Genomic DNA, 12,989 nt, shown 5'->3' with positions numbered 1-12,989 from the left:
AGTTCCCAGGCTAATCAGAACACTGGCACAGGTGTCACCTGTGAGGATTCCAACTGTCTCAGCTTCTAAGCATACAATCTAGCTCTACCTGAACTACACATCCTGTTAAAGTGTTTCCTGTGTGTCAAAATAAAAGTCCCAGCCATATCTCATGCATTCAGCATATCTCCAGAACGGCTTGACGTACATGCTTGTAGCAAATTTGGTACGAGTGTTTTTATAGACTCAAAGATGAAGTGAGTTGAAGTTGGAGGTTGAAGGTCAAATGTCAAGGTCAAAAACACCTTGAGTGTGATATCTGAAGAATGCCATGTCACACAAGATTCAAATTTGGTTACTCCAAAAGCACCTTTGCAGGTATCACAATTACCCTACCAACCAGCTAGCAGCAAGCTCAACAACCCCACCAACACCCTAACCAGCAGACTGCACCCCCTCGTGTAATTCCTCGGAATTGCATTTCTAGTTGGACTTTGGGTTTGATATTTTGAGTTGTATGTGCTTATGAGGAGCAATATGACAGAGAAACTTTCGATCATTGATCGTTGTTTAGGTAGGCCTAGCCTACAATAAACCACATTTAAGCTTTTCTCGCCATATAGCCTATAGGCGCCAATAAAGAAAAAAACGTTAAGAGATACCTTCTATAATCGTTGGATTTCGGTTTAGTTTTTTTGACAGGCTTAAGTGTTCATGACAAGATATGGCCATGAAATTGGTGATTGATCGTTGTTTTGCGACGTTGTCACTTTAAGATTTTTCACCGTTAAGCGTTTTAGAATGTCCCGTGAGAGACGGGGTCGGGACATGACCGCAGGTCGGATTCGAACCTGGGTAGGCACTTGGGCCAGTATATGGTGCCACAGCGGCCCCCTCCGAAATTACGTTTTAACAGCAGTTTCTTCACATTGTCATTTCTTTGCCATTTTTTGATGTTGTGAACTAAAAACTATATCCCTGGAATCAGCAGATCAAAGACTTAACATTGTCCTGAAGGGGAACCAATTTTGGCAAAAATGAGCCTATGCTCTGCTTTCCTGCCACACATGCATCAACATGAATACACACAGAAAGCAACAGCTATCAGTAGAAGGTAGATATTTTATTTCATAATTACTTGTCGTCTCTAGTGTGTGTGTGTGTGTGTGTGTGTGATGCCAGTGGTGGAGAGATGGTGCGGGGACACAGCACGGGGCACGGTTCCCACGACAGCCGAGACTGGATCACACGGGGCCTAGCAACAGGCGGCACAAGAGTCCAGACTCACCTGCCGTCTGGGTGCAGGTGAAGGGGACAGCTCTACCGGGCCAAAAGGAGCCTTTTACATAAATCGGCATCACCAGTGGCTTGAAATGAGATGGGAGGGGGAAATCCCCACCAAGCAAGTTTTCAGACTCAAAAAGAAACGTGCGCCTAGGAAAACCTGGCACCCACATTTTATGGAACATAGAATATACACAGGTAACTAATTAATCAGGTGATCATAACCAGGGTTTCAGGTTATACTGAATGCAGTCATACAGTAATGCGGCCTTATGATGTTCCACCCAGATAAACAAACAAACAAACAAACAAACCACAGATACACAACGCACACAAGCTTCCACGTGAGTGTGGTAGAGGACACTGTTTATTGATGAAGCCATGGAGAGATTGAGATCAGTAACAAGCTGCTATGTGTGTCATCGCTCATGATGAAGACTTGACTCGGAGATGCTCCGAACCCAACAGACAAGAGACTGGACTACATAAATAAGTGCTCGTTCTCCGGCTCAGACGGAGAACCCACTGGAAGCGCCCGCTCACTTCATGTTTGCCACAAAGTCTTCGCCCTTCTTGATGGAGCCCTTGAGCTCACCGATGGCGTCGGCCACCAGCTTCTCCTCGAAGGCGGACAGCTTGCCCAGGCCCAGGTTCTTCTCAATGCCGTGTTTCTGGTGAAGGACAACAGGCTACTTTACAACCAGATCCATGCACACATTTCGATTTTATTTGTAAGGGCCCGTGTGAAAATAAAACATAAATGTAACCATTTGATGCATTACACCAGAGTAAGCCTTAGGCTAATTTACATCTTCAGTCCCACATCAATAGATGAATTGATTTGAAAACCTACAATATCTGTGTGTGTGTGGTGTGTGTGTGGGGTGGGGTGTGTGTGTGTGTGTGTGTGTGTGTGTGAATGTGTGTGTGTGTGTACACGTGTCTGTCTGTCGGGGTGTGTGTGTGTACTAGGGGTGTAAAGGTTCATGTATTCGTATTGAACCGAAACGGTACGGACGTCACGGTTCGGTGCATGAATTTACACTGAGAATACACAGTATAAAAAAAAAAAAACATAAAACTTGTGTGCGTATTAATTAATGTCATGCGCAATTACTGTTAAGTAGCGAGAGTTACGGGAGTTCTTTAGAGACACCTAACGCTAATCTGTAGCCTCGCCTTAGCTCTGAAGCTCTGATTGGCGCCTATGTTTTTTTTGTCAGGTCGTTGGTCGAGTCAGTCAGAGATAGTAGCACTAAGGTGGCGACACACATGATTAGAGGATCCGCTGGTCTCTTCGCAAGTTTGAGAACTTCAATTACAGTAGTACAGGCGAGAGAGTGGTGGATAAAAAACTGTGTCGGCGTTGTTCAGCAGTTGTTGGGTATGTGAGTGGAAATATATGCTACACATGTTAGAAGCAATCACCCAGATGATGTAGGCTACCAATCACCGAAATGAGAAAAAAAATAAATAAATAAAAAAATAAATAAAAAAAAAAACTTCCCCTGCACTTCACCAGCCTTTGGATACACATACAAATAGAGCCAAAACCTATGGCTTAAATTAAATGATTTCGTAATGACAGAAAGCCATGTAAATCGCGTGGTAATTACCTTTATGTTGGGGTAACTTGTAACTTCTCACATGAGGAGCTGGTGCATAGACAGTAAGTGTCAACGCTAACCAGGCTAATAAATAAACCATGCTACGGTGAGTGAACGTCGAAGGGCAAAGTCATGTGACTTCTAGTTGTAGTGTGTTTATGAAATGAAAGGAGCAATTTCGTTTTTTTAAAAGGCGGCAAAATAGTGTGATATTTTCACAGTTAGTAGGCTACATTATTACTCTACGCACACTGAAAAATATTGAGGCAAATTGTAGACCCTTCCATATACAAGTAAACACAGATGTTGAAGGTCTTGCTTAAGTGGATTTTTAAAAATCATTATTCTATGTAATTTGCACTTTCAGAAATAAGAGATGCTGTAGGCCTATTTTAAGTTTTATAGCTGATTGTCTTATTTTGTTTACAACTTACAGATGGAGTCTGGGTACTTATTGTACTGTTTACCCTACATATTACACACTTCAGGCTGTTGCAGATAGCTCAGGGAAGAGACTGTATGACACTAGGTGGTACAGCCTGATACACAATAAAAAAAAAATAGCTTTCTGCATTTTTGGTTTTGCTTTTCCCTCCATTGTACCGAACTCGTACCGAACCGAGGTATGAACCGAACCGTGACTTCTGTGTACCGTTACACCCCTAGTGTGTACGCGTGTCTGTGTGTGTGTGTGTGTGTACACGTGTCTGTCTTTCTGTGTGTGTGTGTGTGTGTGTGTGTGTGTGTGTGTGTGTGTGTGTGTGTGTGTGTGTGTGTGTGTGTGTGTGTGTGTGTGCTGCATGTCTGTCTGTCTGTGTGTGTGTGTGTCTATGTGCGCATGTGTACTCACCCCCAGCAGCAGTGGTGTTGAGAAGTACTTGCATTCGGTCTCCTCGGAGCGCACGTAGGAACACTCCACTACACCCTCCTTCCCGTTCATAGCGTCCAGCACGGAGAAGGCGAAGCGGGCGCCAGCATACGCCATGGACAGAGTGGCAGAGCCTGCGGACGGACACACACACACGTAAATGTAAATCAGGTTTCTTGGCCAAGTATACTTGCGTATACAAGGAATTTGGTCTCTGCATTTATCCCATCCGTGAATTAGTGAGCACACAGTGCACACAGTGAACACACAGTGAGGTGAAGCACAAGCTAACAACACAGCTAAAGCTAAGAAACAGAACAAGTCCCTCTACCTAGCTACCAGACAGGAAGGCAAACTGCCATTCAGTTCTCTGTTTTGTTAGCAGATGGCAACAGAAGCACATGAGAGCTAGCAGGAAAAGGAACTCTACTCCTCATTCGGCTATGAAAATGGTGTGAACACGTCACAGGCAATGTGGCGTGTGAGAAATGAAAGAATTGGCAAAACTTAAAACTCTGCAAACTAATATCATTTTTTTTTTTTAAAAAGGGCCAATCCGATGCGAGGCTGGCCCTGTGGAGTCAATCAGACGCGAGGCTGGCCCTGTGCCCACCTGCTCCAGCCTTGGCCTTGACGACCTCAGTTCCTGCCTCCTGGATCCGACCAGTCAGAGCCGCCAGCTGATCAGCAGGGAACTCCACCTTTGGTGTGCACTAGAGGAGCAAGTACAGCACACACATGCACTCACGTAAGGCAGAGGGAGTCACAGAGGTAGTGTGTGTGTGTGTGTGTGTGTGTGTGTCAGACACTGAGTGTGTGTGTCTGTGTGTATTAGTCAGATGTTGAGGCTGTGTGTGTATCAAACATCGATTGAGTGTGTATCTGTCAGATGTTGAGCCTGTGTGTGTGTGTGTGTGTGTGTGTGTGTGTGTGTGTGTGTGTGTGTGTGTGTACTTACCTGTGAGATGAGGGGGATGATCGTCTTTCCTGCGTGTCCTCCAATCACGGGCACATTCACTCGTGCTGGGTCAAGCCCCTGAGGACACAACACAAACATTACTCAGGTTTCAAACCAAAACACACACACATACCCTCTCGCTCAAGAGTGTATACATACAATACCAACTACCAAACACACACACACACACACACACCCTCTCATTCAAAACAGTGTATACATACAATACCACACACACACACACACACCCCTCACCTTGAGCTCAGCCACAAAAGCGTTGGCTCTGACGATGTCCAGTGTGGTGACTCCAAAGATCCTGTTGGGGTTGTACACGCCGTGCTTCTTAAAGATCTCTGATGTGATGGGAATAGTGGAGTTGACCTACACACAACAACAGTTTACAATCAAATAGGGCTTCAGCTAGCAAGATCATAGGGCTACATTCAAAACGATGAAGCGTGTGATTCAGCAATAAACACACTCATAGTCACGAAGGACCGTGAATAGAGTGTGTGTAGTACTATCAGTAGTGTGTGTGTGTATGTGTGTGTGGCTCTCAGACAGAAGTTGAGACATCCCATGGTTGGTGTGTAGCAACACGCCTTAGGCAATGCTGTACAGTGTGATACACAGGGACACAAGGGCCTGAGCACCCATGCCAGTGTTAGAGGTCAAAGGTCGAGGGTGTACATACAGGGTTGGCGATGATGCAGATCATGGCCTCTGGGCAGTTACGGGCACACGCGTCAGCCAGGGTGGCAACAATGGTGGCGTTGGTGTTGAAGAGATCATCACGGGTCATGCCTGCAGACAAACAGGCATGCGTCAGGAGACGTGCGGGCAGGCGCACACAGACAGCTCTCTAGACTCATTATATATAGATTCTCTCCCCAGGTACAGACACACACACACACACACACACACACACACACACTCTCTCTCTCTCTCTCTCTCTCTAGGCTCATCTCCCCAGGTACAGCACCTCTGACGGTACAGTTAAACTAGGTGTACCAGCACACGCCTGTTGTCCTTCTACAGGATGTCCTACAGTTGTGCTGCATCACATTCACAATCTACACCTCCTCTGCTCAGCTCCTAAAGTACACCAGCTGCACCTAAACCTTTCCTCCACTTATAAACTACCAACACACACACACACACACGCTACGCTCACCTGGCTTCCTGGGCACTCCAGAGGGGATGATGACACTCACACACACACACACACACTCCTCACCCAGTCCATCTACCCTTTGTCCTCACCTGGCTTCCTGGGAACTCCAGCAGGGATGACCACCACCTCACATCCCTTCACCGCTGCATCCAGCTGGTCTGCACCAATGTAACCTGTGGAGCAGAGATACCCACGTGAGCAGGATGGCTATTGAAAACCACACACAGCTTATATTCAACAACGTAACAAGCAAGAGGGGTGTTTTAAGACTTTATTTAAAAAATAAAAAACAAAAAAAACACAAAGTAAACTTGGTTCTGGATGCTTGGCCTCGTCTCAAACTAGGCTCTGAAATATTACTTCTTGCGGGGAATTTACACCGCAAGCAAGACCTATAAATGTAAACTAATGAATTTACACCCCTTCCATCTTCCATGCTACAGTTACGCAGCTATATGTTTATTCTTGTGCAGGGTTTAAAATCGCACCCGCCAAATGCACATAAAAATAATGTCACCCGCCACTGGCGGGTTGCTGACATAAGTATATATGACAGAGTTTATATGGTCTACATCAGTGGTTCTCAACCTTTTTTCAGTGATGTACCCCCTTTGAAATAATGTTTCAGCCAAGTACCCCCTAACCAGCACAAAGCATTTTTAGTTGAGAAAAAAAAACTTAAAACAGAGCACTGTGCCATCAGTGTCTAATTTATTAAACTTTGGAACTAATAAACACATACAACTTATATTTTCCTGAAAAAAAAAAAAAAAAAAATTATATATATATATATATATATATATATATTTTTTTTTTTTTTTTTTTTTTGCATGGATTGTACTTTTTATGTACATGTTTATTTTAACCCTTAGTTTTTTTTAGGGCATTTTCACTACCTTTATTCATAAGGATTTATTCTGGTCATTGTAAGTGCCACACACACATATTATATATTGTGTCTAAGCTATCCAAATAAGCTATCCAAGTCTAAGCTATGCAAATCTGCAATCATTTAATGTATTAGTACTAGCATTGATTTTATTTTGAGTTTTAAAGAATTAAAATATAAAAAGCGTATTATAAAAAATCTTATATTTTGACATGTATCTCACCACAGCAAGATCATAGCTCATACATGCATTTCATGTGTGTGTAGGGCAGACTGTCCTGAATCTGGCAATAGCATTCCCACGGTGGAGGGATTCTCTGGGGCTGACCAGTGAGGTAAGTCGAGCTATATGAAGTTATTATTTTGCTGTCACTTCGTCTGTTTCATAACCCAGAAGGATGTACTTGGTATCAAATGATAGCTCTGTGTCTCCTCTTTCATCTGATAGTGATATGCTTGCCATATCTATCCGATCACAGGTCCGCGAGTAATTCAAACGAGAGTAATGGGTGTCCAGTTGGTTTTTGTACATGACGTTATTATTTTGCAGTCACTTCGTCTGTTTTCATAAGCCAGAAGTAAGGATCGACCGATATGGTTTTTTCAGGGCCGATACCGATATCAATTATTACTAAAAAAAGAGGCCGATAACCGATATGTAAAACCAATATGTCAGTTGTCAAAAAGGGGGGGTAGGTAGTAAAGGCGATATGCTGCAAAAAATTAATTCAAAAGCATTTAATTATGCAAACTTTTCTTTCTTCTTTTGATACACAATTGTCTATCAACTTGCATCACTTGCAAGTGTAAATCCTGTGTATCATGTTAATCCAAGAGCTAAGTGATAGCAATTATTTTCATAGACTAGGCCTACACAATGGGCTATGTGCTTGTTAAGGGACCCGTCACAAAGAGGATGCTTTGCCATCGTGTGCGTGAGTGCACGAGAGAGGGAGAGGGAGAGGAAGAGGTGCATGCCTGATGGCAAGTGTTACGGTTGAATAGTTTAACAAAACAGTTTTAAAATAGTTCTTAGGCTATTTAAGTATGCAATTTGAGTCCATGTGTAGACTACAAGCTACACTTTTGAGAGCCTAAAGCTCAGGACGCAATTTAGTTCAGGTCGGATTAAATTACGGCTAGCCCTGGGTGCATGTTGTCTTTTCTGACAGTCTGTTTCAAAAAGGAGCAATTAGACTTTTTGACGTTCGCTATCGCATAATTTAGGACTTGTCTATACTATGTCCGCCGTGGTGTCCCGTTATTCACAATTAACGAAAAAGGCTGAGGCAGAGAACTCCCGACACGCAGCACCCGAGTTTGTAGGCTAACTAGTAAACAGTAACGTGCATCAATCGGGAATTCGCTAAATGAAGGAAGTGGGTGCTTTACTTATTGATCCGGATCAAAGAGACAATAGCTTACAAAGTGGTGTTTTTGTAACTTCAGTGTAGATGATTGTGATTCATTGCAACTTCAGCAATGTAGGCTACCTTTCTTACCGTCCGAAAAAATAGCTCCATTACAGCTGAAGCCCAGTCTACAGTCTGCCTCAGTGAGAATCCTAAACTTTGTCTGTGTTCAGTCTTCGATCCTGATTGGCTGCATTCGTGCTAACTAACAAATCAGACGGTGTAGTGGGCGGGACAATGCTCTTGACCACAGAGTAGCAAATGCAGGGAGTGAAAGACGCTTTACAGACAAAAGTAGTGCGTTTCATTCTTTATCCATTTCAACATCGGCTTATTGGTGGAAAAAATGACCGATACCAATTATTATAAAAATGCTAAATATCGGCCCTAATAATCGGCCAGGCCGATAATTGGTCGATCCCTAGCCAGAAGGATCGACATACTTGGTACCAATGGATAGCCCTGTGTCTCCTCTTTCATCTGATAGTGATATGCTTGCCATATATATCCGATCATGGGTTCGCGAGTAATTCAAACGAGAGTAATGGGTGCACAGGTGAACGCAGAGACTGTAAATATGATGCAATTTGATTTAATTTCATGATTTTTTTTTTTATCTTCATACTTTAACGTACAGACAAGTGGTGGTCTCGTTGGAAAGCCCCACTTCTGCTCCATCACTCACACAATAAAGGCTTCTCGCTGCTATGAACAGTTGTGGAGCAATGTAACAGAGAAGAAAGGGTGTGTTTTTTGATGCACTTTGCGTAATCGGCTTCTAAGTGTTAAAATCTCACGTACCCCCTGGAGTGCCTTCGCGTACCCCCATTTGAGAACCACTGGTCTACATCACTTAAGTTGGTACACTATGCTTTCCAATAATTAGAATGACCCTCACTCTGTTTTTTGCTGTGGAAAACTGCTGCACTACTGCTAGATAGCATGCTAGTTAGCGGTACTGCTGCACTAATGCTAGATAGTATGATTCTTAGCGGTACTGCTGCACTACTGCTAGATAGCAAGCTAGTTAGCGGTACTGCTGCACTAGTGCTAGATAGCATGCTAGTTAGCGGTACTGCTGCACTAATGCTAGATAGTATGATTCTTAGCGGTACTGCTGCACTACTGCTAGATAGCAAGCTAGTTAGCGGTACTGCTGCACTAGTGCTAGATAGCATGCTAGTTAGCGGTATTGCTATACTACTGCTAGATAGCATGCTAGTTAGCGGCACTGCTGCACTAATGCTAGATAGCATGATTCTTAGCGGTACTGCTGCACTACTGCTAGATAGCATGCTAGTTAACAGTAGGCAATAACAAAGTAATAAGTAATAAATAACATCTGGTATTTTAGGGAAATTGTTAAAATTGTTGTATAGCAAGTTACAGGTTTTGAACATTGTGTCGTCTGAGTATTCTCATTAGCAGGTGATTTATAAGAGGAATAAGAAAGTATAATTAGAGAAACGAGGGGCTAAACTGTCCTGATCGATTTAAAGTGTATGCAGGTATGTCACAGTGTGAGGAGAAAGAAACTACAGCACTAAATCCGAGAAACGAGGGACTAACTTAAAGAAGCCTATACATCTCAAACTGAACTAGAAACAAAAATGAATGACAGGGCAGCAACATGGATTTAGATTGGATCTATATCTTTTTAATAATGACATTTTTGCAGGCGGTAAAACATATTTAGAGAAAATAGAAGTGAAGCGTAAAAACAGGCTTCCTCTACTTTTTACAGTCGTAACACATGCATTAAAGCAGGTGTAAACTGATGCCCTGGTTCCAATAGAATTCTAGAGTTAATAGACAGCTGATGGCAACTGGTGGCTCTGGTGTAAATTCCCAGTAAGGCAAGCACTACTTCTGCTCCTCTCTTTAGCGTACCGTAATTTCCCAACTATTAGCCGCGGTTTATACATTGATTTCGAAAAATGTCTTCAGCCATGAGGTTAATACACGGGGGCAGTCAACATGGTATTAATGTTTTTTTTGTTTTGTCTTTTTTACTTGCATAAAACACGGTCCTGCGGTTTATACACAATGTGACTAATTACTGTACATTCATCATACTGCTTCCCATGGTGCTTTTTAAAACGTTGGTACATGTTTGTCGTGTTGCCAAATAGTCCGAGTAGCAAAATACTCCAAGATAATGAGCTGCACAATTAATTGCGGCCTTAAAAATGTCCAATTAGTTCAAATTGCGAATTTTGCGTGCTGGTGTGTGGGATGTTTCGAGAGGTTACCTTTGACTTGTGCGCGGGTCTCGATGTGGCTGAGGTCAGCAGCGACGCCGGGAGTGTGAGCGATGTCGTAGAGGGCCAGGTGGCTGACCAGAGGGCTGTTCTTCAGCAGGAGCGAGAGCGGCTGGCCAATACCTCCCGACGCACCCAACACGGCCACTTTAGCATGGCTCTGATATACACACACACACACACACACACATCAGATATGCGAACAGAGTGACACCATGGGCTACTGTGAGGAAGGGACCCTCTCCCATCTCTCTAGGCAAAGCACTACCCCTACCCTGCCCTCTAAAGGCACGGAGTGGTAATGGTCAAGGTCAACATTTACCCCACATCATGACAGCCTTATGGATCAACAGGCCCAAACTGTAAAACCCGACCAGTAGTGACTGCTGGTCCAATTAAGAATCCAGACACCACCTATGGCCCAGTAAGAATATGCCCTCGAAGGCAACCCAGCACTGCCCTCAGACAACACTGAGGCCACCTGTACTCTACTGTGCTGTACAGCATGAGTCATACTGTAGGATGTTCAACAAAGACACTCATTAGCAGCAGGAGGCTTGGCCTGTATTGAGCAACTTCATGGTTTCCTTATCAGGCAATGGCAGGGGCAGAGATAGATCAATGTGCACCAGCTGACAAGAGAAGTGCTTGTGGTCTGGTTTAAGAGATGCAGAATTGAGAGATGTGCTCTGCAGTGAGAAAAAAAGATTGCACTGTTTAATTTCATGAAGTGCCTCTGAGTGATGCTCAGTATTCTAGAACCTGAGAACAGGTGACATTCTTAAACAGAACACCACCAACCAACTCCGTCCACCGGAAACTCGGACCTGAGCAGAAGCTCTAATATAAAAATAAAAAAAACTGACTACCTGTCCTTCATGAAGCACTCCACGCAGAAAGGGTAAAGGTCAGAGGACAATATTTTAGGAGGTAACCTTTCTGCTGCTCCAAACTGGTCACATGTGAGCGGTGGGGGTCCAAGAGCCACTCACTGTAAGCAGGGGATTTGAATTAAAGGCCCTGCTCGTGAACTAAGAATTCACTAAAGCGCTTTACGCTACAATACCGGCTACATGACATACTCTTCGCAGTGGCCTGCTCAGACTATGGCGCTGGGTCAATCACAAGGGGGTCGCGATGTTGGCTACTACCGATTACTAAACTATGACATCTGCCCAGCCCTTGTGTCGATTACAATACTGCAAGCCAGCCAACGTGAGACGGCTAAAGTTACTGCAATGCTAAACCAACCGGAGTTTCATCTGATTTGGGTTTGATTAGGGTTGGGTTGGGCACTTGCTTCAACGTGCAATGCCAGTTCAAAGGCCAAAAAAGGACTAGCAAAGTGTATCAGACAACAAGGATTCCAAAAGCGTTACCGTTAACTTTACAGTAACGTAGAGTCAACCCCACATCCTCATCAGGTGTCCGACGTAATCTAGAGAGACCTTCATTAACCTTTCCCTCAACACGCGTGCAATCCGAGTAAAGAAACAAAGGTGCGTTAAAACAATGTGATCTTATTTTAAATGCGAAAATGCTAAGAGGACAAGGTTAGCCACTGATATTATTGCGGGCCACCCGTTGTCATCCATCAAGCATTGACCTTTTGGATGTGCAGCTAACGTAATGGTTAGCGCGCTAACATTTGAGCTAGCAAGTTAACTGACAGCTGAGGTTAAAGTAACTTGCCATTCAACCTAACATAACGTTACTGAGGCAAAGTGACAGATTCACAGTGACAGAAAGTAACGTTATCTGACTACTTTCTAGCCTGCGCCATGACGTTGCCCTTAGTAGCCAGCTATCATTAAATCATCACACAAGCGTGGTGCATTACAGAACATTTAAGCTAACACTTTCAATAACCAATCGTAATGTAAGCCTACAGTAGAATATTGATGCCAAGCTAGCTAGCCCAAGCAGGCTAATATAGCCCTTACTAACTAACGTTAGCTAAGCTAGTCACTACTGCAGCTTGGCAGCTATAAATATGAATTAATACCTCACCTGTGAAGATGTGGAAAGACTCCGAGCAACATTGATGGTTGGTCTTGCAACGCGGGAGAACATATTGGACAGAGATTGTGGGGCCTCACTTTAAAAAAACGAATTAAATAAAACGTATCGTTTCTCTCCCGTGTGACTCCAACGTCCTCTACCACAGCAGCCGGTCGAGAAAGAGTGTACGTGCTACCTAACGCCGACGACATAAAATACGCAATATTCCTTGACGTCTCTGATTGGACGAACGATAGCAAACCTCTATTGTGATTGTACAAAAAACGTGCCAATCATCCTTTGGGTGGCGAGCTACCAAAGAAGAACAGGAACGAGTGGTCCAGTATTTAAAATCACAGCGCCATCAAAGTTCAGGAGAATACAAGCCATTGAGACAGTGAGAAATGTCAAATAAATTCCACAGGGCCTCCTTACACCAAACAACTTTGACAAGATTTGGGAAAGAGTATTGTCAGATTGGAGTCTTTTAACTAAATGTTTGTATTTTTGTTGTAGCAGTTTTAAATTTACTTGCCAAAATTAACACTGGAGTATA

General features: G+C 43.6%; 1 protein-coding gene across 2 annotated transcripts; it reads right to left on the bottom strand.

Moving 5' to 3' along the window:
- Positions 1–1,601: 1,601 nt before the first annotated feature.
- On the bottom strand, positions 1,602–12,624 carry mdh2 (malate dehydrogenase 2, NAD (mitochondrial)). Of its 2 annotated transcripts, XM_048237357.1 has the most exons (9): positions 12,443–12,624; positions 10,424–10,592; positions 5,960–6,043; positions 5,391–5,500; positions 4,952–5,077; positions 4,697–4,774; positions 4,352–4,451; positions 3,721–3,872; positions 1,602–1,934 (listed from the first exon to the last, which is right to left on the bottom strand). In XM_048237357.1, exons 1-9 carry the CDS (start codon positions 12,503–12,505, stop codon positions 1,803–1,805), a joined length of 1,014 nt encoding a protein of 337 aa, XP_048093314.1. In that variant the 5' UTR covers positions 12,506–12,624; the 3' UTR covers positions 1,602–1,802. The 2 variants fall into 2 exon arrangements, with proteins under 2 accessions (XP_048093314.1, XP_048093315.1); XM_048237358.1 differs by lacking the exons at positions 5,960–6,043; positions 10,424–10,592; positions 12,443–12,624 and adding an exon at positions 5,871–5,894.
- Positions 12,625–12,989: the final 365 nt, after the last annotated feature.

Source organism: Alosa alosa, chromosome 2 (assembly GCF_017589495.1).
Source record: "Alosa alosa isolate M-15738 ecotype Scorff River chromosome 2, AALO_Geno_1.1, whole genome shotgun sequence".
Classification (NCBI taxonomy): Eukaryota; Metazoa; Chordata; class Actinopteri; order Clupeiformes; family Clupeidae; genus Alosa; species Alosa alosa.
Note: the sequence above shows the minus strand (reverse complement) of the source record. Positions and strands in the feature narration are given on the sequence as shown.

Excerpts from the sequence above, each read along its gene's own strand:
- mdh2 (XM_048237357.1), bottom strand. The coding sequence starts at position 12,505 with ATGTTCTCCCGCGTTGCAAGACCAACCATCAATGTTGCTCGGAGTCTT. Across the intron at positions 5,078-5,390 it reads TCTGCATCATCGCCAACCCT|GTCAACTCCACTATTCCCAT; the intron begins GTATGTACACCC and ends TGTTGTGTGTAG. Across the intron at positions 3,873-4,351 it reads CAAGGCCAAGGCTGGAGCAG|GCTCTGCCACTCTGTCCATG; the intron begins GTGGGCACAGGG and ends GTCCGTCCGCAG.